Below are 27,952 nucleotides of genomic sequence, written 5' to 3'. Positions count from 1 at the left end.
TTCTACTATACATATTAAAATAATTTAAAAGTATAGCTAAATATCAATTATATTTATAATTTTAGCAGCTAGTATGAATGAAAGTAAAATAATGAGCTTAGAGGACTTTTTGAAATATGACATGAGGAAAAAAATAATTTTAAATGTTATTCTACCACCTCTGCCAAGCTTTTGCTGCATAAAAACTTACAAGGTACTCTATAGGCAAATAATTTTTATTACGGATTTGAGGTAATTCCATTTATATATTAATAATTTTTAAAATATTTCAGATTATGCCCAGATCACAAAATGCTCATGCAGCTGTTAATGCTGGATTTTTCTTCAAATTTAAAAAGGACAGTCGAGTTTTAGAAAATATAACGATGGTCTTTGGTGGAATATCGTCTCAATTCACACACGCCATTCAGACAGAAACTATTTTAAAAGAAAAAGATCCATTCACGGATGAAGTCCTGCAAAGAGCACTTAAAACTTTATTTGACGAAATGATTGTAGAAACGACGCCAACGGAACCTTCGCAGACTTATCGAAAATTACTAGCTGTTTCTTTGTTTTATAAAGTAACTAGAAAATTTTTTTTGATATAATTAAAACTCATTTGCGATACTTACATTAAAATACTTATCATTTTAGGCAATCCTTCATCTATGTCCAGATGATAAATTAAACCCCAGATATAAATCTGGGTCAGAAGTGATAAAGAGAATTATATCACAAGGAACCCAAATGTACGAAACTGATAAAACCATTTGGCCTTTAAACCAACCTATACCAAAACTAGAAGCTTTATTACAATGCAGTGGTGAAGCATTATTTGCAAATGATTTACCGAAACAAAATGACGAAGTATTTGGTGTGTTTGTAACTGCTGATGTACCTGCTGGAAGTATTATTACGAAATGTGATGCAAGTGAAGCCTTGGTAAGTATTGCGATTTTTAAATAAAAATGACATATTTCATAAAAAAAAAACACCTTTTGCATTTGCTATATTTACAGTTTAACAATACGCTTTAACCAAAGCTAACAATATTGTTCAAATATAATATTATTATAGACTCTACTAAATTAACTATTCGTTTTCTTAAGTAATTTAAGTAGGTATTATATTTTAGAAATTACCTGGTGTAACCGCTTTTTATTCAGCGAAAGATGTTCCCGGTGAGAACACATTCACCCCTCCAGCTATTCCATTAACAGCTGACAAAGAAGAAATATTATGTTCCAAAACTGTTAAATATCATGGACAACCAGTTGGAATTATAGTTGCATGTAATCAAAAGCTTGCTACTCGTGCTGCGAAGTTAGTTAAATTTGAATATGAATCCATCAATACCAATAAACCACTTTTAACAATAGCAGATGTTCTTAAATCACCTGAAAGAGAGAAAAGAGTGAAAACATTTAAAATAATTGAACCTACAGAAATAGGAAAGGATGTTCAATGTGTTATTTATGGCGAAATTAATTTGGGGTCTCAGTATCATTATTATATGGAGACTCAAACTTGTGTAACAGTGCCAAATGAGGATGGTTTAGATGTATATGCAGGGACGCAGTGGTTGGATGCGACTAGCATAGCTGTGGCAAATTGTTTAAATGTACCTCTAAATCGGTAAGATTAATTACTTTTGAAGTAGAGTTAATGAAATTGTTTAAATGATCAGAATATTGAATCATTAATAAATTGATATTGCTCATGAATTAGATTTTAAGTTGTAACTATATATTATATACTTGTTATAGAAACATTGCAATTATATGAGCTCACTATTTCATAATAGCTTACTTTATAGTATTTATAGTATTGTATTTAATTTTCAATCATCACTTGATGATTTGTGTGTTAGTCTAAGTTTCGTTTAAAGCAAGTGCGCAAACAAAGGGAATATGAAATAAAGTCTTAAAATTATCATATTTTGAGCATATATAATTTTACTATATTTTTTAACTGAAAAAAAAGACGTGAAAGCATTTCCATATCGATAATTTCACGTTATCCCTTCCAGAGTGAACGTAACCGTCAAAAGAGTAGGAGGAGCTTACGGCGGCAAAATAACAAGATCGTTACAGGTCGCGTGTGCAGCTGCAATCGTATCGCATTTACTAAACAAAACATGCAGATTCGTTCTGTCTTTGCAAGACAATATGAAGATTGTTGGAAAACGAGCGCCTACGTACTGCAGCTTTGAGGTATTTATACTAATACTACAAAATTATCATTTCAAAAACTTTCATTTTGACAGAAATGGAAGACGAGAGACATCTGCTAATTCTAATAAAAAAAGATTCATCAAAATCGGTTCACCCAGTCGAAAGTTCTGAGGTACCAAACCCAATAAAAAGACAGTCGAATTGAGAACTTTTTTTTTAAATCAGTTGATAAGTTTTAGCAGAACTAATAAACGAAATCATTGATACAGGTTGGCGTGAATAAGCAAGGGGAAATTCAGTATTTAAAACTGAAATACTATCAAGATTTGGGCTGTGCAGAGAATGAAGTGATAGCTGGTCTGACTTTGGGACACATTATTGGCAACTGTTATACCACTAAGCGATGGACGTTTGAAACTTATACTGTTCATACGGATACGCCTTCCACGACTTGGTGTAGGGCACCAGGTAAAAATATTAATATTAATATTAATATATATAACTTATATAATGACTAAAGTTGAATGTTGTAGTAACTGCTGAAGTTACAATAAAATATTTACCTAATCTAATAAAAATATCTAAAAATCGAATAACTCTTCGTTAAGAATTTTGATAAGTTGTTTAAAATAAGTAAGTTACTTAAAAACGTCACTTTATTAATGCTACATGAATTAAATTTTAGGTTCAATGGAAGGTATTGCAATATGTGAATATATAATGGAGAAAATTGCTTACACATTAAAAAAAGATCCTATCGAAGTTCGTGTAATCAACATGAAAAAAGAAGACCCATTACCAGAATTAATAAATCAATTGAAAATAGACGCTGATTTTCAAAACAGAGAGTTAATTGTACAGCAATTTAATAAAGAAAACAGATGGAGGAAGCGTGGCTTAAAAATAATGCCAATGACTTATGAATTATTTTACATAGGTCCATATAATGCCTTAGTTTCGATTTACCATGCTGATGGTACAGTTTCTGTAACACACGGTGCTATTGAAATGGGTCAAGGGGTTAATACTAAAGTGGCTCAAGTATGTGCTTATGTTCTTGGAATTGATCTAGATAAAATTTCTATAAAACCTAGTAATAGTTTTACTTCTCCTAATTGTATGGCGACTGGAGCAAGTGTTGGTAGCGAATGTGTAGCATATGCTACTATGAAAGCTTGTGAGATACTTCTAGAAAGATTAAAACCTATTAGGGATGAATTAGATAAACCAGAATGGAAGGAACTAATACAAAAAGCACATGCTTCAGGAATTTACTTACAAGCCTCTTATATGTATTCTACTAATGAGCCTGTTAAACCTTATGATATTTATGGAGTAGTAGCGTTAGAAGTAGAAGTCGATTGCTTGACTGGAAACCATGAAGTAAAGAGAGTCGATCTTCTTGAAGATACTGGAAGAAGTTTGAGCCCTGAAATAGATGTAGCTCAAGTGAGTATATTGTATTCAATAATGTTTGGTAGAAAATGTATTATTTGTGAATTTAATCTTATTTTTATTAAAAGGCAATTGATTATGTAATCTATACATTAAATAAATCTGTAGAAGGGTCAATTCTGTACATTAAAAATATTGAAAAAATAAATAGCAGGGGGTGTTACTGGATCGATATCAAACCCAAATATGTGATTAAAAAAATTTTTGTCTGTCTGTCTGTCTGTCTGTCTGTCTGTCTGCATGTGAAGACATCACGTGAAAACTAACGGTTCGATTTCGATGAAACTTGGTATAATTATACCATATTATCCTGGGCTTAAAATAGGATACTTTTTATCCTGGAAAAATACGTAGAAAAAAAATTATCTTAATTTTTCAGTTTTATCCATAGAGGTTGTTCTGTAGAACCGCGAACACACGTTGCGTATTATTATAGGCCTAGCCGTATTTGGGTCCAATAGATATTAATAAGATGTCATCGTCAGAGTTAATGGAGAAATAAACCATCCACGCGAAGACCGACATCCGCGCGGACGGAGTCGCGGGCGGAAGCTAGTAAATACATAAAAAGGAAAGCATTACTAAAATTCAATCATTAAGATAGCAAGACTCTAGTTGAATTTTTTTTTTTAAATCTTAAAAAAATTAAACAAAAAGAGTCATAGTTAATAAAAAGGCTTTATTAAAATGTAAGAGAGTTTCTTAAAAATATGATGAAATCAATTATTTCGTACAGATTGAAGGGGCGTTTGTAATGGGATTGGGTTATTGGACATCGGAGAAATTAATCTATGACAAGAATACGGGTGAACTTCTGACGACTCGCACTTGGAATTATAAGCCCCCTGGTATTAAGGATATACCAGCTGATTTTAGGGTGTATTTTAGAAGAAATTCGACGAATTCCTGTGGTGTTTTGCAATCTAAAGGTAAGAAAATATGGAAAAAAATTGGTTTTGCGTGGTATTATTAATTATGCTTCATGTATCTGATTTTAGCTTATTTCTTATTAAAATACCTAAATAAATAACACGATTCAACAAAAAAATTTTCGTTCTTTGTCCTAAAGTTTATACTATTATTTTCCAGTTAGTTATGCACAAAAACGAAAAGAAAATACCTTTTTTCGGTATAAAGTTTGCTTTTGTGATAGTTATAATAATTATACTAATTTTTCAATTTTTTCATAAATTTTAATTGATTTTAATATTTTTAAAAAGACCGCGCGGTGAGAGTGGGATATTAACGTTTACACTGTGCCGCTAGATGGCACCCGAGTGATAAACAACCATCAGGTATTATTTACAAGCCCAGAATAACTTAAAATGTCGTCACGAAAGTGCAAATACGATGCTGATGCATTTTGTTTTATATGTGGTCAATTTATTAAAGTTCGAGACGTGAAATATGAACTAAAGACATCTCACGTTCTCTGTGAAGCCTATGAAGCATATTTTGACTGTCCTGTACGGAATCAAGATAAGCCATGGGCTCCACATATTGCTTGTAGACATTGTAAAAGGTGTTTGGAAGGTAAGGCAAATTCCAATTACAAATTTTAAGGCCATGGGCTGCAGGATGTCATTAAAAGTACATATGCTGCATGCTCATTTGGATAAATTTAAAAACAATATGGGAGCCTATTCCGAAGAGCAAGGAGAACGTTTCCATCAGGACATCATCAATTTTGAACAACGCTATCAAGGCCAATACAATGAAAACATGATAGGCGACTATATTTGGGGTTTATTGAGAGAAAGTAGCTATGAACATAAAAGAAAAAGTAAAAGTGTGCACTTTTAAGTTATTTTCCACTTTTCTGTAAGCTAATTTGATAGTAAAACTCAATAAAAATAATAAACATTTTTATTTCAATAGTTTTATTTTCAATCAAAAATTAAAATCCGAGATTTTTAAAAATTTCCTTCAATCAGTCTTCTAAGCACAAAAGCAAAGTTTTTCATGCCATATATTTTTTTTCCGTCTAATTACGACCTAAACTACGAAATTTAATGCTTTGCAAACAAAGTCAAATTTCATGGTGACCCGTTGTAATAAATGCCGAATAATAATAAATACCGAATAATAATAAATGCCGAATAATAATAAATGCCGAACGTGTTTTTTTTAGTAAATTATAAGTATAGTACAAAATTATGTTGTTAAGTGCATGCATGATAGTTTTTAAATCTTTGCTAAACTGTACGTCGAATATCAAGGCTAATGACCTGAGTTTAAAGTGTTTTAGTGTAAATTTGTGTTAAATTTGCATACATTAAAGTCATATTTATTATGAAAATATAACGAAGAAGATAAGATGTATTTTCAAATGCAAAGATTCCAGTGTTTTCATCTGAAATCCAAATTAATCGGTGGTTATTTTTAATGTTAATTATCTAAACTTGTTCACATGAAAAATGGAGAATAACAAAATCGTAATATCTCATTAAAATATTTCCCTTTTTTTAGTATAATAAATCTTAATACCTTTATAGCTAACTAGCGGTCCGCCCCGGCTTCACCCGTGGTACATATTTCGCAATAAAAGGTAGCCTATGTTCTTTCTCAGGGTCTAAAGATTACTGTGCCAAATTTCATCAAAATCGGTCCAGTAGTTTATGCGTTAAAACCATACATACATATATACATACAAACCTTTCCTCTTTATAATATTATTATTTTATTATAGTATATAGTATATAGTATAGATATGTTTTTGTATACTTTCACCAGCAACCGGAGAACCAGCCCTATGCTTAGCTGCAGTGATCACCCATGCTTTCCGAGACGCCATATCAGCCGCGCGTCTTGATGCAGGCTATGAAGAGCAATGGGTGGATATTGGTATGTATTGACGATATCATCGTCATCATCACCATCATCATCAGTTCATTTACGTTCCCACTACTTGGACACGGGCCTCCTATGAGGGTACAGGCCATACCACGCTGGCCAAGTGCGTGTCGTCAAACTTTTGATTCTTCGACATGTCGGTTTCCTCATGATGTTTCCCTTCACCGTTTGAGCAGTGGCGATGTTAACATACATAACATTAGGGTAAAAGTGGGATAGATGCCCTACTTTTTGAAATAGCCTCATAATTTTAATAACATGAATCTTATACGAACACTTTGTATGAATATAGCTAGGTTAATTATCTGTTTTGAATTACTATATATATTTTTTATCCTATCATTTATAGATAATGTATAATAAACATTTTTGTAGAACACCTTTTTTGAGGATAGATGCCTACCTAGTTGGATAGTTGCCCCACCATGAAAATACTAAGGAGGATAGATACCTGCAGAGTGGGATAGATGCCTTACATACTCTATAAACGCGAAATCTAATAAAATTTATATGATAAACCAGCAAATGTCATGTTAACACAGTTGTTCTGTTGTCCAAGAATATACTTGCGCTCGCACTCCTTCTTTTCTTTTGTATTTTCGTGGCGTGGTTCTCCTACAATCAGTATAAGGGCAGATCATTAATAAGTAAGTATACACAAAAAAACCAAATTAAACGAGTAAAATCGGCTAACATATAGAAAACCTCAGACGCAATCAGGTAAAAATATAAACAGTACCTGTGATTATCGATAATAACATGTACATATGTATTGAGGGATAGATGCCCTTAGAGGCCCCTAAGGGCATCTATCCCTCGAAAAAAATGGGGCAACTATACTTTTTGATAAGGATAGCTGCCCCAGTATTTTTTTTATTAAATAAAAACAAAAGAGCCACTATTTTCACTTAGATTTGTAATTAATGAACCAGTGTATAGACATAATAAGAAATATAGTGAAATTTATTAATACTTATAAAGTTATGCAAAGGCAAATATCAACCTTTTTAAATTTTAACGTGTTCATGAAGTTCGCCGCGGATATTATAACACGCACTAGCGAAACACGTCTTCACCAAACAACAGCTCATGCGTACCCGAGGTGCGGGGTGATAGGAGCTCCTATTTAAATCATTAATTCGTAGTCACGACTCTGGGAAGTGAGCTTTTTTGGAAGTGAGGCATCTATCCCGGTGCGGCATCTATCCCACTTTTACCCTAATTCAATAAAAATCGTTTAAACGAATAATCGATTTGAAGTTGGATCTCCTCACCAAAGAGCCACCATTGCTTTTCTTTTATTAATATAGGATGACATTTTTTACCGATTTAAAACCCGCTTTATAAATGCCTGCAGAAACATTGTAAAGTGGAGAGATTTTTTTTTTGATTGCCATCCATACTAATATTATAAATGCGAAAGTAACTCTGTCTGTCTGTCTGTTACTCAATCACGCCTAAACTACTGAACCAATTTTTATGAAATTTAGTATGGAGGTATTTTGATACCCGAGAAAGGACATAGACTACTTTTTATCCCGGGAAAATGACGCAATCCCGGAAATCCCACGGGAACGGGAACTATGCGGATTTTTATTTGACTGCGCGAAGCTGCGGATAAATTAACAATAGCATCCCTTCTGTTTTGAACATTTTTCCTCTAGTTATTAGCTAATATTGTTCATGAGACCTGTTTTAAAAATACATCATTCACCATCATAAACTTACCAAACATTTGAATCTCTGTTTTATTTCAAGACGAACTCAAAACTAGGTATATATTTTCGTCACGTCAGTCTCAACTGGCCTCTAATTGAACAATAGCGACTGTTAGCTTTGAAACTAAACGACAAAGCTCGGTTTCCCTGAACTTAACACAATTATTGTCTTTGAAATCTGAATATATTTCAAACAATACGCTAAACAATATGGTATAGGCCTTGGGGTTAGAAGACTGAGGGCAGCTTCCTACATCCAGTCTAACAATTTACTAAATTATATCAATAAGGTATTAAATATAAGGGATAATTCATATTATATTTTAAGTTTTCCTACTTCAATCGCAATTTTAGTAAAGGTTAGGTGGGTGTTGTAGGATTTTTTTTAGTAACAACTCAATAACTCGATCGATTACGAAAAATATTTTACACTTTTAATGGTTTTCCGAGTAAGAGCTATTTCATACAATTTTAAGCTGTCCAATAACTACATTAGTGAATAAAATTTAAAGAACAATGCTTAGTAAATGGAGAAGTAGTAGAATTTAAATCTTTCAATACGTTTAACAGTTCGCACGATAAATATATTTTCTTTTGTTACCAAGAAGTCACAAATAATTAGATAGACTTATTGGTTTGGCTGGTATGAATTAGATTAAATTAGGTGAATAACAATGAAAAATCTCTCTAATACATATATTATTTCTTTTCAGAATATCCGTGTACTATCGAAAACCTGTATATGGCTGTTGGTCATAAGCTGGAACATTTTAAATTAAAATAACATGCTTATACATTGACCCCCTCCTTGGTACAGTGGTTGACGCGTGAGCGTAGAACCGAGGAGACGATTCGATTCCCGGCGGAGACGAAGAAAAAAATGCCTCAGTATGGCAGGAGTCAGGACACAGAAGGCTGATCACCTACTTGTCCCTAAAGAAAATTGATCAGTTAAACAGATGTATAATGCATCTGCCCCTTGCCCCACTAGGGGCATTTGACTTCACTTTTATGCTTATACATAATATTTTTGAACATTTTTTATGTTATATAAAGCTTTTTTCCTATTTATTAGTATGTAAAAGAGCAGTAGTAATAGTAGATGATCCAATTTCTTTATAAATATGTTTAAAATATACCTACCACTTATAATTCTGTAAGCTATAATTAAAAGTTTAGAATTCGTTTTAATAAAGGAGTGTGATTAAATATATATTACGAGTTTTATTTATTTTATAATAAAGTTTCAACCTATTATTATATCTAAATGCCAAGGGATCGCTTTGAATTTAATATAATTACTGAAAAAAAAAACGCACATAGGTATATAACTAAGGTATTATTTTTATTGTTTTTTTTTTATTGACCTCAAAACTCGAAATAATTTGCTTTTATGTTTGAACGAACACTCAGGAATCTTTCGATACATTTTTACGAAAAAGTTTACTAACATTTTTACATATATATATGTATTAATTTCCCATCAATGCTGTATAACGCTATAAGTAGTAATTGCATAAAAATGCAGATTCGAAATGCCTTATATGAAAATATCCTTATATTTTGCTAAAACGTACAATTACTAGTACCTTTAAAAAAATTAAATTGCCACAAATCCAACATACCTATTTGTTCAAACAGAACGTGTAATTTTATTACAAAAACATAAAAACTAAATTACAAGGCAACTTCAAACAGTATTGGAAAACCAGCCTACTTTTAAATTCAAACACGCCTCATACATTGACACTTGTACTTAAGTTATAAAAGATTTCTTACCTATTTATTATTAGTAGAGTTCCGTAAAGTTTTGATAAAACACAAAATATTTCTACTTATAATATTCAATAATTCAAAATTTTACTTAAAAATTTAAATAAATTTATTTCTAAGTGAGATACTTATTATTTTCTTCTATTTAGTTCAATTTAAAGTTTAATAAAATGAAAAAATATTTTATCTAATTTAGGGCCGATTTTTCAATGCTTGGATAAAACTTATCCGTCCAATAAATTATTACACGATAATATTTTTTTTTTACAAATTTTTTTTTATTAAAATGTCACGTAAACTGTCAAATACGGGCAATTAGAATACGTTTTTAAAATGGTAGTTTTATACATTATTCGACGAATAAGTTTTATCCAAGCATTGAAAAATCGGCACTTAGAAACTTAAAATATATTCAACTAAGTAAGTCTATTTTTTTTACAATTTATTTATTTCAATTTGCTATTTTTAGTGCTCTATTCTACGTTTATTGCAAAATAATATATTTTATAACCCGATTGAGAAAATTGGCACCTTTAAAACACTCAATACGAAGGCGCTACCTGTACAGTCATGAAATAAACTATTGAAATAATTTTATAAATAAGCAGTCATAGCTTTGTAGCAGGATTATAATAAAAATATAGTGTTAATAAATAAACATTTATTTTTTGAAATATTTAATATGTTAATACATTCTAATTCTTGATTATTGAAATATTTCCACAAACTTTACATTATAGATCCTAATAACAAAAGCCATGTCTTTTCAACTCCCATAAATATATTTTTTAATAACCTATCACTTAACAAACTTGTGCTACCGACTGTACTCTGGACCACGCCCTTTGGTTCTTACCATTGCAATATTTCCCGAGTATTCTGACAGCCGCTTGACTATACGGTATAGGTCTGATACGTATGTATTACATTAATTATTAAAAAAATATTTATTATAATAATAAGTTTTGTAACATTTTAATAAAATCTCAAACTAGTAAAGGATTGCGAACATAAATCAAACCCAAAATGTAAAAAGATATTTAGGTCAGATATTTTTAATAATAAAAATTATTGTGAATGTATTTCTACTCCACAAAAATACATACTCTATTTATTCAGAATTTCATACCAATGATAGCAAATTTAAGAACTTTAATAGTAGGTAACCCCTTGGATAGAAAGACCACTAGATACATAATATTATAGGTAAATTATATCGTATTAGTCATAGGAATATTATGTCTGTTTATTTATACAATATATTTCCTTGTTTATATCTTTACGGGTTGATTTTTCTGTAAAAAAATTTTATACTTTAATACGAAATACATATAAAAAAAAAACTTTTGACTCTAGGATCTCTACATCCAATATACTCTAGTGAAACTAGATTCAACTAAACCACCAAAATTTCCAACATTAAGGGCCGATTTTTCAATACTTGGATAAAACTTATTCGTCGAATAATGTATAAAACTACCATTTTAAAAACGTTTTCTAATTGCCCGTATTTGACAGTTTACGTTTAAATAGATAGTTTTAAAATGTTAATTAACTAATTGCAGTTTGATCCATTACGAAGAATTCAAGTCGCATGCATTTTTTTTTTGTTATATTAATTTACATTTTTTTCGATTAAATTTGCTTATAAACTTACAGATATAAACTTCTTTTTTTAATAATCAAAAAATCGATATATGAACATTTTACAAATAGATTTTTGGTAGAAATACGAAGTCTTTACACTCACACATACTTTAACACATTGCAAAATTTTAATATCTATTAGTATACGTAGTATATTATTATTAGTCTGTGCTATTAGTTTCTTTCTCTTTCTAGTAGAGTAACACCAAATTTTCACTTCTTAATTATGAAAATTTTAACTTTTTAACTCCGTCAAGACTTTTTTCACAACTAGTCTTAGCGTTTTTGTTAATCTTATTAATTTCCACTAGAAAAAGGCGAATATACGTTATAATACTTGAAAAAAATGACGTGGTATGTAAATTGTTAGGTATATTCAGACTTAATTGAGAAGAATAAGCCAAAATCTTATCGTACGAATCAACTTACAGATGGATGTAAAGATCTATCAAAAGACGCATATAACGTACATTTACGTACAATAATAATTATAAAAAAAAATTGCATTATATTTTTGCAATATGAACCATCATGAGATTCTAAACATGTGGTATAAATTAAATACGTAATATGCTTAACCATGAATACGCTGTATCGATGCAGTTATTTTAAAAATTGCACCTTATGTCTTCTTTTCACATTTACGAACGGTGGGAAAAAATATTTTATGGCAGCTGCTTTCTACTGACTATTTCATGATCACAAAAATATCAAATGAATATGCTTTTATTTCTAATTCTTTGTAAATAGTAGGGGAGCCCATAATGCTAAATGTGGATTTACTCGAGCGTTTTTTTTTAATTTTAAAAAGAAAAAAAACCGGCCAAGTGCGAGTCGGACTCGCGCACCGAGGGTTCCGTACAAACCTGCAAGGTTTACAAATTGCTGTTTCTTTTGATTGCGTTGGCTTAGAAGTTTGATTTTTTCACAGCTTCAAGGGACAGTAGACCTGAGTAATTGATATAAATTTCAGCTTCATACCTCCACGCGTTCCTGAGAAAAAGGGTCTTGACAGACGGACGGACGGACGGACAGACGGACAACAAAGTGATCCTATAAGGGTTCCGTTTTTTCCTTTTGAGGTACGGAACCCTAAAAAAAGGCTTGGAAATACTCAGGCGCGTTAGATATTGATATTTTACATGCTCCAGGACGTCACTGAAATAAAATATACATTAATCTGAATATTTAAGTGGCGATTTAATCGCTATGAAGAAAGGGTAAAATATTAAAGTAATATTATTCGAGCGAGTCAGATTAATATATGGGGGGGTTAATTACAATACAAGAAGTCCCCATTTCGCTAATCTGACGATTCGAGCTCAACCTTAGGGAATTATGGATTTTTTAAATTTTGATCCTGAGCGCCTGAGCGCACCCACCAACCATAACTGCTCATATTGACTAGAGGTACTAATGAATAGCTAAGGTACCTTCCCTTATAGTAATCTGACGCGCTCTAGTAAATCCCAAAATCCCCTCTTGGGCTCCCCTACTAAAATGTTTTCTTTTATTAGAAACTTTCGCAAAATATTCCACAATAAAATTGTTACAATCATTATTTTGTTATAAATATTTTTTGTAGTCGTGAAAAAAATGAACAAAAAATAAATGAAAATATGCGTTGTTATGACAACTTTCATTGGTTTTGGATTCCTTTTTTTTCAATAGGTAAGAAAAGTTTTGTATCCACCAGTTATGGATGCAAGAATGAAGAATATAATGAGATAACTTTACCTGCGCTATGTAACCTCGTTTATTACTGAACTCAAATATTAATATAAATAAAAATTTCAGTATTCACTATATAGATATTATTTCCATGATTATTTTCAATGTTTACATTTTAGATCAACATGCAGCTTCGAAAGCACATGAAAATTGCAGCTGGTTGCATGGGTGCAGCCATATTTGGAATTCTCTTCGGTTGGGTATTATTCCCTGTTATTCTTAAAGGCCAGTTGAAAAAGGTAAGAAAATATCCTATCTATATACCTACATTTAAATAAAAGTTTTTTTCTACTAACTATACGCGTATAATATGAAAAAATGTTTGAATGAAATCAACAAACGTTTGTGCCAACATAAGTTTTGTGCATAAAAAATATAAGTTAATTGCATACGTCATTTAATAACTCAATTTGCTATGTTATTATAAAATAATAAATGGTTTATCAATCATCATAGATATATTATATCCTCGCTCTTTGTTACGCAATTATAACCTAGTTTCAATTTTAACTTTACAAATCCTGCCCAGTAAAATATACATAGGTATTACAATAACACGCCTGAATGTTCCAACCTCAATTTTCAATTTTAACACTGATTTACAAATTTGTAAAGTTTTAAAATTCTAACTATTAGTTCTAGTTTAAAACTAAACCTAAATTAACATGAAAAAGGGTTATCTGTAGGCGTTTGCTAAAAGACTAATATTATGAGAGAACATTTTTCTTGGAGGCACCTTTGTAAACTTCGTAATGGTATGCTTCATTGTTTTTATAAATGAATAAACCCTTTGAAAGGCTCCAATTATTAACAGATTGCGGTTTCATGTGTAGGAAGTTAATAGAAAGAATTGCGAATTAAATCCGAAACTCGGGTTTGGGAAGGGTGATTTTGAGATTAAATTTACCTCTCAATGGGATCGGAAATTAATGCGTGAAGCACAATTTTCGTAGTTATCTTACAATGAATGTTTAAATTTATAATTAAGAGACGTAGAAAAAAGTTGAAATAATAATGCAACCTGCATGCAATCTCCCTGATGTAGAGAAGTCAACTCTATCTGCGAGAGACAAAGTAGAGTATTATATATTTACTAATATGAAATATCTCTATATAATATGCCTTCTAATATAAATATTTCGTATTATTTCCAAGGAAATGGCGCTATCTAAGAAGACGGACGTCCGCAAAATGTGGGAGACAATACCTTTCGCCTTGGACTTTAAAGTTTATCTGTTTAACTATACGAACCCGGACGAGGTGCAAAAAGGTGGAATACCTATCGTTAAGGAGGTTGGACCTTATTATTTTGAGTGAGTATATGATGAAAACATATACGTAATAAGGCAGTAATGGCTCGGGTAGATGAGGAAAACTATTATTTTTTTCAAATATTTGTTTTTTGAAGTGAAACTTCTTAAGGCGTGTTGAGAGTAAAATATCAAGGTCGCGTCATGGCAATACCGTCACGTCATGGAGTTAGGCGACAATTTTGGTTTCTTGCCAAAGAAGTTGCACTTCTGACACGTGCCGGCACACACGCTCTTTTTTATTAATTCAGCATATGCACAATAGCCCAGATAAGCTGATAATATTATACTGAATGACTTTTTTTTTAAACTATCAACACAATATACCCGGAAATTTTATTAAATTCCTTCTTTTCTTTTATGTTTTTGCATTGTATTCATTCATATTGTTTTATTTCTGTTTCTGTAACAGTGTTAAGGAAGAGCGGAACCTCCTGACACAACCATTTTATTTGCTTACTAGGAGTGTTCCAATCACAAATTTGTTTAAGACCATAATAAATGAAATGATAATGTAAATGAAAGAAATAAATAATTTTGAATTTTTGAATTTTTTGGAAATACAAAACAATTCGGTGCGATTATGTATAAAAATCAACATCAAAAACATTTTTTCTTTAAAATAATATACCTAATACTCTATATTACAAACACACGTCGCATCAAAAATGGAAAGGGCCATGATTCCAGAATCTTCTGAACTACTTTTTCCATTAAAAGACTATCCGTAACAACTCTTTCTAATAAAAAGGAAAAGTTTCACAAAGTGATTTTCCCGGCCGAAGTTATTAAAAATAGTATTTGTGTCCCCTCGTCCCATTCAGTTGGGATAAAAATAAAAACGCATCGAATAAAAAGTTTTCTTTATTGCACTATTATAAAGTTGTTAGAAAGTGGACAGTAAGTAAGTTATTTTGATTATTGTAATATATTTGGTATAAACATAGCTTTCCGCAATATTGATAAAGTTTTTGACTACACCATATGGAACAAACTTCATTAGGCTTTCAAAAGATTCGTTTAAAACCTACAATACTTCTTTGGTTCCGCGCAGTCTATCTCAAAACTGGACACATATCATTGATTTTCAGTGTCTCTAACTCTCTAGCATGTAATTTAAAATAATGAAACATCTCGTATATCATTTGATAATAACATATTAAAAGTATGCCAAGTCATACACTTATGATTTAAAAAGGTCTTGCAAACTTGTATTGTTTTTGCTTATCACGTAATGAGAAAAACAACATGGTAGAGCAAATCAATGTAATTTTAGATACGAAACTTATATTCTTAGATCAAAAACGTGTTAAATACACGTTTTTGATCTAAGAATATAAGTTTTTTTTTCAGGTCTACATACATACAGTTATAATCACTAAAAAAAACAATCGAATAAAACCGTTTGCTTGCAATATTTTTTCTAACATTTTAGATTCTTAAGAGTTTTAAGGTCAACGTCACTTTTAAATATCCTCTCAAAGCCAGAATAGCTCCGGGATCTCTAGCTTACACGTAAAATAGTTTTAATGAATAGCATGTTACATTATCAACGGATGTTCCAGAACTTTCCATATAGCAGACCCAAATGTTCGCCAGAAATGAAGGTCCATGTAACAGGTGCTCATAATCACAGCAACTAAATTAAAACAAGACCCTATGCTCGCTATATTAATGAGAAACTACGAGATCCCTTTTATTAAACACATGATACATCATGGTAGACTTGTTAGCCAAAAATACATTTGCCTTTAGATAACATGCTTAATTGAATGGATGCTAGGTTGTGTAAATGAATATTGAGGTTTAATGTTTGGTTATTAGAGGTATATCTTGGACTAGCTGTGCCCCGCGGTTTTACCCACAGTGCTTCGCTCCTGTTGGTCTTAGCGTGATAATATCCTATACCCTATAGCGTTCCTCGATAAATGAGCTATCGAACATTGAAATATTTTTTTAAATCGGACCAGTAGTTCCTGAGATTAGCGCGTTCAAACTCCACAGCTTTATAATATTAATTAATATTAATATGTTATAGATTTTTCGAACAGCTACCAGCTGTTGCTTTATAAATATACATATAAAATCACACTGCGTTCTAATTATCCTCATATGATCCACAGTGATGTTCCTGGAAGTATGAATACTCATTACACATACTGCTTATATAAATATAGGAATAATGTGTCCGTTTGTTTTATAATCATCTCAATCTACTTTTGCATAGACCAATATTGTGATAAATGAAAATATGCTAATGGATAATTACATTATTGTACCTACTTATGAACCGTAATTATCAATTTGTATTGTTTAATATCGTAATTTTTATGTTATATTTATGTCTGTTATAAAATTAAAAAGCAATCATGATTCATTGTATAATGTTTACATGATTTGGGATAAATTGCCTTCGAGGAATTATTAACAATATTAATTTATTCAATATTTGCTTTGGATCAACTTAAAGTCGTCCCCCTAGACGATAATTCCGCATGACATGTGTTACGTCGGTATCATTTACGGTGCAATAACATCAAACGAACATAGAGCTAGAGCAAGAGCTTTTTTACGTGATGTTTTAGTGTAAACGAAAAGTTGTATTCAGTGCTGTTCTGTATTAGAACATTAGATAGAATCTTTTCGAAGAACAACGAAAGAATGCCCTACGCCTGTTTACACTTAAAGAAATTGACATAGTGGGGTTAGAATAATTATTATGAGCTCATTTGATGTAAAATCATGCTTCATCGAAATGCAAACTACGTGCTGGCAGCTGATTGATGAAGCTTTCTATTGTTTTCCATCACAGTTTTCCATGCAAGTTAGACAGACATTCAGCAAAATCGTTAAGATCGGTTGCTGTCATGCAAAAGCTAAGAGCGTTTCATGCACTACACTCAGACTGGGCGTGAACTGTATAAATATGCATTATGATATTTTATCATATCATGCAGTATGAAAATTCACGTAAAGGCATGTCATGCTTGCATTATCGTCTAGGGACTACTTTACGGTTTGAAATTAATCAACAAGGAATAAATTATTGAGAATTTATTTCAAGCGACTTTCGTAATCTTTAAAAATGTTAGTCGGTAGAGGCTTTATTAAAGGAAACCACACAATATTTTAATATGGAATAACATCCCAGAATATATTTGAAACATAATCTTTAACACTAATTATATACTTCATTACAAACCATACCTTCCGAAAACCTTTGTCATCCCTTTCTTCATCATGTTTCTCAGAAAATATCGATGACGTGTCATTAAAATTGAAACAACCTGTCACTAGGTACCGAATAACGAACATAAAAGTTATTTGATTTGATACAATTGTCTTTGATACAAAATGTAGGTCATGAATTCATTGTCTTTGATACACAATGTAGGTCATGAATTCCCTCAAGTTTCATTATAATCGTAAACTGATTTTCCTAATTAATAACCCCTTAGCCTTAGGTCCCTATTTAATTGACATCAGCTATGTAGAAACGTGTCTGGGCTGTATCAGGTATTCAAAGTGTTTATTACTTATATTACCTACAATTTGGTAACTTCTTCTATATCTTATAATTAATATAATATTCTAATAAAATAAGAATGATGAAGAAAGTTTCCAAAAAGCCTCTCTTAATGCTTCCTTATACTACCTAGGAAACCTTCATAACAAATTTCAACTTTCTGCGCTGAGTAGTTTCGACTGTGCGTTGTCCGTCAGACAGTCTGTGAATCACAAAGTAACGCAAGAGTTTTATATATATCGATAATCCGTTAAAACGCTATGATTAATAGCAGAGCATAGCAGCAATGTATAAGCCAGTTCTCAATAACTCAATTGTTTCAGAGAATGGAAAGAGAAGGTAGATATCGAAGATCATGAAGACTCAGATACTATAACATATAAAAAGCGAGATACATTTTACTTCAAGAAGGAACTTTCGGGGCCTGGTCTAACTGGTGAAGAAGAATTGGTTTTACCCCATATGTTCATGATTGTGAGTACTGGTTGTGAAAAATATAGATAAAATGCATTATGTCCGTAATGTCATTAATTATTATAATAATTTAATTTGGAACTTCATACACCATTAAATATTTCTGGTAAACTAAACTTATGACATTAAATGATTGCACAGCTTAACACAAACTTACACAACTTAATGATCAATGAGCGTACTTTTCATACGATTAAAGCCATATTTGTTTCAGAGCATGGCAACAGTTGTATCCCGCGATAAGCCAGCCATGCTAAGCATGCTAGGAAAGGCGTTTAACGGCATTTTCGATGGTCCGGAGAGCATTTTCTTGAAAGTAAAAGCATTGGATCTCCTATTTAGAGGTGTAATTATAAATTGTGCTCGCACTGAGTTCGCTCCGAAAGCTGTGTGTACTGCACTGAAGAAAGAAGCAGCCGATAGTTTGATCTTTGAACCGAACAATCAATATAGGTTTTCGTTGTTTGGAATGGTAAGTTGTTTTAAGTTGTTGGACTACAGACTAATAGCACAGTATTACAATTATGTAATACTGTGCTAATAGGTAGGTAATGGAATTAAAACATTGATATTAATATATCAGATAAACTTATTTTTAAAAGTTTATACCCGTTCTTCTTCTCTTTACACCCGTTTGAAAATTATACGGATTTTTTTTTTACTTTAATTAACAAAATTTCTTCTTATGAGTGATAACTGATATGCAGAAAATAATATAAGTACTAGCCTTCTACATTGTTTTCTTTTCGATAATCTTTGGCACTTCCCAACCCGAATATTATATGTAATAGGGAAATAGGAAATAGAATATAAGAAACAAGTAAACATTTAATTACAAGCGCGAGCGGTATAAAATAAATATTACAAAAAATCTTTTACTATTTGTACTCTTAAAAGTAACAATTAATTATATTTTTACAAACAGGGATTTTTGAAACAAGTATTATCAGTATTCAAATATCTTTTACTCAAGTTATATTTCCTACTCAGAAAAATATTTTAGAACATCCTAAATAAGATTTAGCTCGTAAACAACGACTTACTTATATAATCCTAATGGCTTTCACGCAGAGATTGTTCAATGTTTTCCAAATAAAATAACAGAATAAGGTTTTTAGTCTGCATATTTGTAAGACGCAGAAAAAGGAGATATGATTATATTTTTCGATGCGTAAAAATATACCTATATGCTATAAGTAACGGTATACTGTAGCACTTTTACAATATGGGAAACTAGTTAGTTTTATTATTTAATAATTTAAAATAATTGCATAACTTTATATTAAGTGTAGCGATTTTTTTTCGGGAGATATAAACATGCTTTATACTTAGTATGACGCTATCGCAAGACATATGATTTAATTTTCACGGAATAGTAATCATCATTTAGTATCATGTTTACTTACTTAATTATCCTTTTTGTATATACCTAATATAAATAAATACCTTTTTATTCAGTTTTTTAAATGATACATATAACTGATATTTTAAATATATGAGAATATTTTCGTTATAATACATTGACGCAAAACGGCCCCATTTGCTTCCTGGAAAATACGAAAAGGGAAAACGAATAATACAACCGTTGTTAAAATTATTATTAAAGCATACATTAAGAATACATATAAAAATTTTAGTCAAAACAGCCCGAATCATTCATTTAAACAAAAATAATTGTATTTGGTGTTTATAAAAAAGTAAAATTAATAATGTTCTATAAAACGTTAAATCAAAAACTTTTGCGAATATTTTAAACATTGTCTCCAAATATTTTTATCCCCTTCAAACTTTGAGTTAAATTAAATAGGAAGTTTCTTTGTCTTCATTAAAAGGCTGTCGACTTAAACACTGAAACACTTTTCACTCTTAGCTTTCTCTTAATATTCTTTACAGAATTTTTATAGTATTTACATAAGGACTATTTTAAAACTAAGTTCATAAAAATCTGCAATGACTTGTCTCAACATTCTAATGTAAAAGTGCTGATAATTCGACAAAAAGAAGAACATAAATAATTTATTATAGGCTTATATTTTCTCTATTTGGGAGGATAGATATCACCGAGTTATTTTATAGCTCAATAATATCTGTAACAGATACTCAAACGTCTATGAAAAATTTTTGCTAAAACATTAAGAATTCACTCCATTTATGTTTTATTTGAGACAAACAATATTGAAATCCTTCTTTTCTCTAGCATTTGTCTCTACAAAACGAGACACATAGAGCTACAAAAAGTTCACAGTTTATATAATGTACAATCTGATGCCAATATATAAATAAATATATCATAGAACAAGACGCAATTTGTATATTTTCATTGCAGCGTAATGGCACAATAGATAAACACGTGGTCACAGTCAAGCGCGGTATTAAAAACGTTATGGATGTCGGTAAGGTGGTAGCTATTGACGGTAAAGCGGAACAAGAAGTGTGGAGAGATTCTTGCAACGAGTTCCAGGGGACTGATGGGACCGTATTCCCGCCTTTTTTGACTGAATTCGATAGACTGGAATCTTTTTCAGGGGATTTGTGTCGGTAAGTGAGAGTAAGGGCTAAACTTATTGGATGATAATTTTCACCGTATTGGAATTCATACTAATCTTAAACGAGACGGGAGCTTCGTCAATTTCTAACACGTTTTTCACAAGCATAAATCCTAATGAAGTCCCGGATTAAAAGTCACGCACGCAATATCTATATATGGAGCAGTTGAATATTTGTCTTGATTCGTAGAAGCAGATATAATTAATTTGAAATATTCTTGGAGTTGTACGCTCATAAAATCTGACAAATCTCTTGAGGCTGTGTTAAAAATATATTTTCCTTTATCCTATTGCCTCTCTCATAACCATTTAATCTAATTCTAGAACGTTCAAACCCTGGTACCAGAAAAAGACGTCATACCGAGGTATCAAAACACACAGATACATTGCAAACATAGGAGACCTGGCCAACGATCCTGAACTCCAATGTTACTGTATTTCCCCTGACAATTGCCCTCCCAAAGGACTGATGGACCTCTCTAAATGTATAGGAGCACCCATGTATGTGTCTCTGCCGCATTACTACGATAGTGACCCAGAATTGTTAAAAACTGTTAAAGGATTGAATCCAGATGTTGAAGAACATGAAATTGTTATTGACTTTGAACCGGTTAGTTTATTTAATTTTGAGGTTTTTTTAGATTTGTCGTATTTTAGTTTTAAAATATTTGTCTAGTTATATATATATAAAACATGTCATTTTGCTTAACTTATACTCTCCTAATATGTAGCTCTACATACGAAATATTGTGTTTAGATAACTGGGACACCAATGGTTGCGAAGCAAAGGGTACAATTCAACATAATACTATTGCAAACGGAGAAGATGGAACTTTTTAAGGATTTACCGAACACTATGGCACCTTTGTTTTGGATTGAAGAGGTAAATTATTATAAGCTCTACAATAGAAATTATTAAAATGACACAATACGATTTCTATTCATATGTATAATACTTCAAAGTATAATACTTCAAAGACTTTTCAAACAGGTAATTTGTAAGTTTGGCAGTTTGTTTAAATAGGAAGTAATCTCTGAAAAATAAATGAATGCTTTATGCTGACAATCCATTTTCTCTATCTGAATATTATATACCTACTTTGTGAAATTACAATTCAGTTATCATTGCATTCCGGGAAATATACTATATCATCTACTATTCTAATTAAATACCTATCAATCAAAGCATAAAACCTATTTCCAATGACGTCATGAATCAAAACTTTTTATTATAAAGCACGCAAACCGATTGTTAATGATCTGAGAATTGCCATGTGATTTCACTATATTGCGAAAAATTCTAGACGTTACGGTCGCAAAGAAATTATAGGCTTAGGTTTACATAGATTTAAAAATGATGAATCACTACGAATGGGTCTTTTATAAAAAGGAAACAATATCGTAGATGAATAAGTAATAAGTAAAAGTCAAATGCACATAATACTTGCAATCGAAAAAACCCCTTCATGTACACAATACACATACAATCAATTATCTACATTTTAAAATATTATACCTAAAACTTTTTAAAAAGAATATCGTTGCCGTATATCGACAAAAATAGTTTCATGTTTAGCAAATGACTTTCGCAGTCATAACTATTTCTATATTTTACTATAGATTTTACTCTAAAAATCGCAGTATAAATTCAATATGGATAATATAATATATATAAACATATACTATAATTAATTAAAGACCTACACAGGAGCCATAATACCTTAACTTGAAACTTCTAATATAAAAAACTATTATAATAAAAGGAACAATTTCGATATAACACAAAACCGAGACTGTTATTGAGGCCGAGATGTGGCTTAGTTAAACTTGTCTTGATAGATGGCCTAAGTTGATACTTTAGGCTTTAGAGAAAGGCTAAAGAATCAACTTAGGCCTACGTGTAAGTGTAAGTCTCTAAAGTGATGCTTTTCACTTTAGAGACTTACACTGAAATATTATTACAAAATCTATTGAATGCGGTTCTTAAATAATAAATTAAGTTCAAAATGTTGCAATATATTGTCGTATTTTTTCTATTTTATTAAATTTTCTACTACTACTGTCAATTTTATAAGCAACTTCTTGTTTCCACCAACATTTTACTGCAATAAATTATGTCGAAATGCACAAATCCTTATCTGTTCATATTATAAAATCGTAGGAAAGTCAAAACCTGTACATTGAATATATTATTATCATCACGTTAAGTCCAATAAGAGCGGAGCAAAACGGGTAAAACCGCAGGCCACAACTGGTATATCATATTTACTTAGATGTATTTAATCGCTTATTTCTCATCACAGGGTCTCTCCCTCAACAAGACGTTCGTGAACATGCTGAAGCACCAACTCTTCATCCCGAAGCGGATCGTGGGTGTGGTTCGCTGGTTGCTAGTGACAACCGGCATCTTAGGTGTGCTGGCTTGCCTCGTGTTCCACTTCAAAGGTGAGATTAAAATGGTGCGTGTTGGCTTGTAGCGTCAGCAAGGAAGCTGTGATTATTTATTGATATATTTTTTATTACAAAATGGCGACTTGAAAGTTCAAAATTCTAAAAATATAACACATGTCTGTTAAATGTTTCGTATATTTTAGTAAGATATATCTATCAGATGACTAAACAGTTTACTTTATAATAATAATAACTCCTTCTAAACTATGGGAGAACTTATCAATTATTATTATCATTCACAAGATAGAGCAATGATTTATAGAACCCACAATCCACATCTTTCAAATCGCATAAAAATTCGACCCATATATCCATCAGATAGTTAAATCCAATACCTAACCTATCTCCAAGATTTATTTTCATCATCTGGTCACGTATTTTGACTGCTCACTTTCAATTTCAAACCTGCCGAGATTGGGCCCATAAATGGATATAATTTGGGGAATTCGTGTCCATTTTTATGTAATATTTGACGATTTGCCGGTGACCTACATTCTGGATATCTTTTGTCGAAGTTATACGGCCGCTTGCAAAAGCTGCGATGAGATATGAAAGCTAAAACTTTACGGTATTTTCAAGGAATCTTTACGATTTTGTGTATTGGTAGAACGGTAATTGTAAGCAGAATTTAGGTGATTTGATTTGTGTGTATAAATATGAGTTATTACCTACTAATTGTCATATGCATCTTATATGATACTAGCGGTCCGCCCCGGCTTCGCCCGTGGTACATATTTCGCAATAAAAGGTAGCCTATGTTCTTTCTCAGGGTCTTAAGATTATCTGTGCCAAATTTCATCAAAATTGGCCAGTAGTTTATGCGTGAAAACCATACATACATACATACATACAAACCTTTCCTCTTTAGGTATAATATTAGTATAGATTATTATGACCATGAAATTCACGATTTTTCCCAAAATTTCCTCGTAGGAAAAATTATGCGAGTATTATGAAGGATGTAATCAGTGCGTTAAAAAAATTCAATGCTCTTGCCCAATATATTCATGTACCTACTTATCCTGAATTTTGCAACCTTTTGATAAAACATAATTTTCATTGCAATATATGTATAATGTATATAATATTTAACTCCGGCGTCGCCCGTGAAACATATTTACGTTTTCTCCACATATGAACCATCCTTGGACTTCCACAAACATTTTAAAAAAAGAATTATCGGAATCGGTTCAGCCGTTCACATGTGATGCCGTGACAACGCGAAACGCAGGGGCGTAGCTACCGCCGTATCTGCCGTATCAATTATACGGGGCCCCCGCGCCAAGGGGGCCCCCAATGTGCGCTTTTGTGAGAAATCATTACCCTTCCTAAGGGCCCCCAAACAAATTTTTATACGGGGCCCCGCCAAGGCACGCTACGCTTCTGGCGAAACGGGTTTCATTTTTATAATATATGGATGTACTTTTGTAATTTTCATTGGCTGTTTAGTAAGTACCTAGTAAATAATCGATTTATTTTTTCATTTTCAGACCACATAATGCGCTTCGCGATAACAACCGATTCGCCTGCTAAAGTGAAGCCAGAAAATGGGGAGGTTAAAGATAATAATGCGAGCGTCATTCAGACACCCACCAAAATTGAAATGTAATAATTTTCTAAGCTTGTGAAGCTGGAATCAAATTTTATAAAAAAAATACTAAATTTTTAATTAATTTTTAATCTGTAGTCTGTAGTTGTAAGCACGGCTTCATTGTTACTTTTCATATTTACTAATAAGTGATTATTTGCTAAGTTATAAAATTATATTTTAGTTTTAAAATATATTGTATGTAATAGTTTAGAATCTAGATAGATCGCTTTTCACTATGAAAATTAAGCAGTTATTAGAATAAGTGAACTTTGTCCTGTTAAATAAAATAAAATATTGTATTTATCATTTTGGATTTCTTTGGCCATGTTCTTTCAATATTACAAAATAATCTCAGCTGTTTTATTTATTTCTGTAGTTTTATCAAATATAATATTATATTATATTTTCTTTCCTATGTCATTTTCAACATGGAAGTGATAATTTATAATTCGTTTAATATTATATAGTTATGTTATTTCCTATAATTATTAAATAACATTTTTCTTTATTCCTCTTTTATTTCTTACCTTGTGATTAAATCAATACAAATACATATTATGTGTGAGATCGAATATCGATAAGCAATACTTGCAAATGAAATATCGATATCATTTTATTAGTTATGGCAATTGTCAGTCCTCTCTCCTCTTGAGTATATTGGTCCAGAAAATATAAACAAAAGAAACAAATCGTACAGAAACTGTTTTCAATTTCTCATTACAGGTCACTTTAAAAGGAAATTAGTAGGTCAATTTATCCTACTTTCTATCAGTGATTTAATTAAAATTTGACGTGAATTAACGTTATCTAAGTTTATTCGTATCACCACTGCATAGTATAAAACAAAGTCGCTTTCGTGTCCCTATGTCCCTATGTATGCTTAAATCTTTAAGACTACGCAACTGATTTTGATGCGGTTTTTTTTAATAGATGTGTTTCAAGAGGAAGGTTTTAGTATATAATTTATTATGTTTTAGACAAAGCGGGCGAAGCCGCGGGTGGAAAGCTAGTTTTATAATAAAGTTAGGATTCTGTTTATGTTACGTTTTATATTTCTTCCTTAAAAAATATTGTATTTGTCACTAAAATCTAGTTATATAAAAAACAGAAATTTAATAAAAAGCTCGACTCACACTTACTACGTTACGTTAACAATATTAAGGTATTTTAATTGTAAGATTAGTTTCTTCTTCCATTTTATTAATCTTTTCCTCATAAATGACGATCGTTCTATTTTTGTACATTAAGTCCAAAGATTAAGTACTTTATGAGATACTAACCAAAAGATGAACTGACCATAAAATTTTGATTCGCAATGAAAAGCAGAAGAGAAGACACATATTCTTCTCAATTTTTATTAATCTTAATTTAAATATATTTACATGTCAGGCGTAACATTTAAAACTTACATATCACATTTAATTGTACTTAACAATCTCAAAAAGCCAGTGTCCACAAAGAATATGAAACTCAAATAATCTTAATTAAGTCGTTATAAAGGAAACATACACGTCACAGAATATATACAATTTTTTTTTAAATATATCATTATAGCACAGTAAATTCAAATCAAATTGTCAATTAGGAAAATCAAAAAATAAAATAACGAACAACTAGTGGCCTACGTTACACGAGGCATAAGTGAAGTAATATTTTCTTCAAAATGAAATAGTGGGACTATTCATTTTGAAGAAAATATTGACAGTTATAAAAAGGTTCCAAATTAACATCATCATCATAATACATTGAGAGAGTCTAGTTATACAAATAAAAGTGATTTTCAACTTTGAAAATTATGTAGAAACTAGTGTGGACGCAGCTTTGCGGTAACTTACATTAAATTGACCCTGAATCACAACTTTTTCTTCGCTATCGAGTGGTCTATTAACTTCTTGGACCGTTTCACTAAATCGCTCGACTTGTCGATCAACTGATCCATACGTTTGCTCTGTACGTAGTCGACCAATTTGTTGAAACCCGACCGTAATACATACACTACAAGCACCGACACACTGATGAATAAGACAAAAAATGCTAAAGCAACATCGATCATGTAATATTGGAAAATGTTCAGATCTTTCGCGGGCGACAGCAGATGATATGCGCCCTTATGCCTTATTACGTATTCAGTCCAATAAATGGCTCTCTCCAGCGGCGATTCCTTTTGGTCCCTGAGCAATATCTGACGCTTTTTAACTTGCGTTCTATATCTTGGTTCGTTGATCACTTCTTTGATGGCTTCGTACAGTTTATCAGCTGTTAGATATTGAAGGTCTAATTTTTTAGCGTAGCCGTCGACTTCTGCTTTGGCTGCGTTGGAATCATGGTCGCAGAAGACTGGCATGCTCACTATGGGCACTCCGTGATACACTGTCTCGAACATGCTTAGTAGTCCACCGTGTGTCACGAATGCCTTTATTTTTGGATGACCTGAAAATAAATAGAAATTATGAATTGATATAAAAGATAATCTAAAACCATAATTTGTCTCTATAGAATTTATAAAAATGTACACAATATGCTTTTACTCATTATTATGGTGTCTTCTCTAATGTAAAATTTCTTGGGCCTATGACCTTGGTTAGGTTTAGTAAATTTGCATATTAATAACATGTTCTGATGTGAGATTGTGCTGTCTTTATTACTATGGTCTAGTAATAACAAGTTGGCCTTATAATAATATGAGTCTAACCGCTTTATATTCTTTGATGATCCCTATGA

At 31.4% G+C, this 27,952-nt stretch overlaps 3 protein-coding genes across 3 annotated transcripts in view; 2 read left to right on the top strand and 1 right to left on the bottom strand.

Annotated features, from left to right (window-relative positions):
- Positions 1–272: 272 nt before the first annotated feature.
- Positions 273–8,966, top strand: LOC149487231 (xanthine dehydrogenase/oxidase-like). Its single transcript, XM_089697502.1, has 9 exons — positions 273–563; positions 637–924; positions 1,118–1,617; positions 2,012–2,195; positions 2,426–2,624; positions 2,842–3,605; positions 4,348–4,540; positions 6,345–6,455; positions 8,896–8,966. The coding sequence occupies exons 1-9, from the start codon at positions 276–278 to the stop codon at positions 8,964–8,966; spliced, it is 2,598 nt and encodes an 865-aa protein (XP_089553628.1). The 5' UTR covers positions 273–275.
- Positions 8,967–13,455: 4,489 nt separating this feature from the next.
- On the top strand, positions 13,456–25,269 carry LOC149487230 (sensory neuron membrane protein 1-like). Its single transcript, XM_089697503.1, has 9 exons — positions 13,456–13,572; positions 14,489–14,646; positions 18,493–18,643; positions 18,858–19,115; positions 20,970–21,181; positions 21,514–21,799; positions 21,947–22,072; positions 23,493–23,634; positions 25,131–25,269. Exons 1-9 carry the CDS (start codon positions 13,459–13,461, stop codon positions 25,247–25,249), a joined length of 1,566 nt encoding a protein of 521 aa, XP_089553629.1. The 5' UTR covers positions 13,456–13,458; the 3' UTR covers positions 25,250–25,269.
- Positions 25,270–26,572: 1,303 nt separating this feature from the next.
- Ugt50B3 (UDP-glycosyltransferase family 50 member B3) overlaps positions 26,573–27,952 on the bottom strand; it is a 35,454-nt gene continuing 34,074 nt past the window's right edge. Inside the window, exon 7 of the mRNA XM_089697536.1 lies at positions 26,573–27,661. Within this exon, the coding sequence (XP_089553662.1) occupies positions 27,084–27,661 (578 nt within the window). The 3' untranslated portion in view covers positions 26,573–27,083. The remainder of the gene's footprint in view (positions 27,662–27,952) is intronic.

This window comes from Colias philodice, chromosome 7 (assembly GCF_061535455.1).
Source record: "Colias philodice isolate Cphi_HAF_F1 chromosome 7, ilColPhil1 Martin Lab GWU primary, whole genome shotgun sequence".
NCBI lineage: Eukaryota > Metazoa > Arthropoda > Insecta > Lepidoptera > Pieridae > Colias > Colias philodice.
This window is presented reverse-complemented; position numbering and strand designations above follow the sequence as displayed.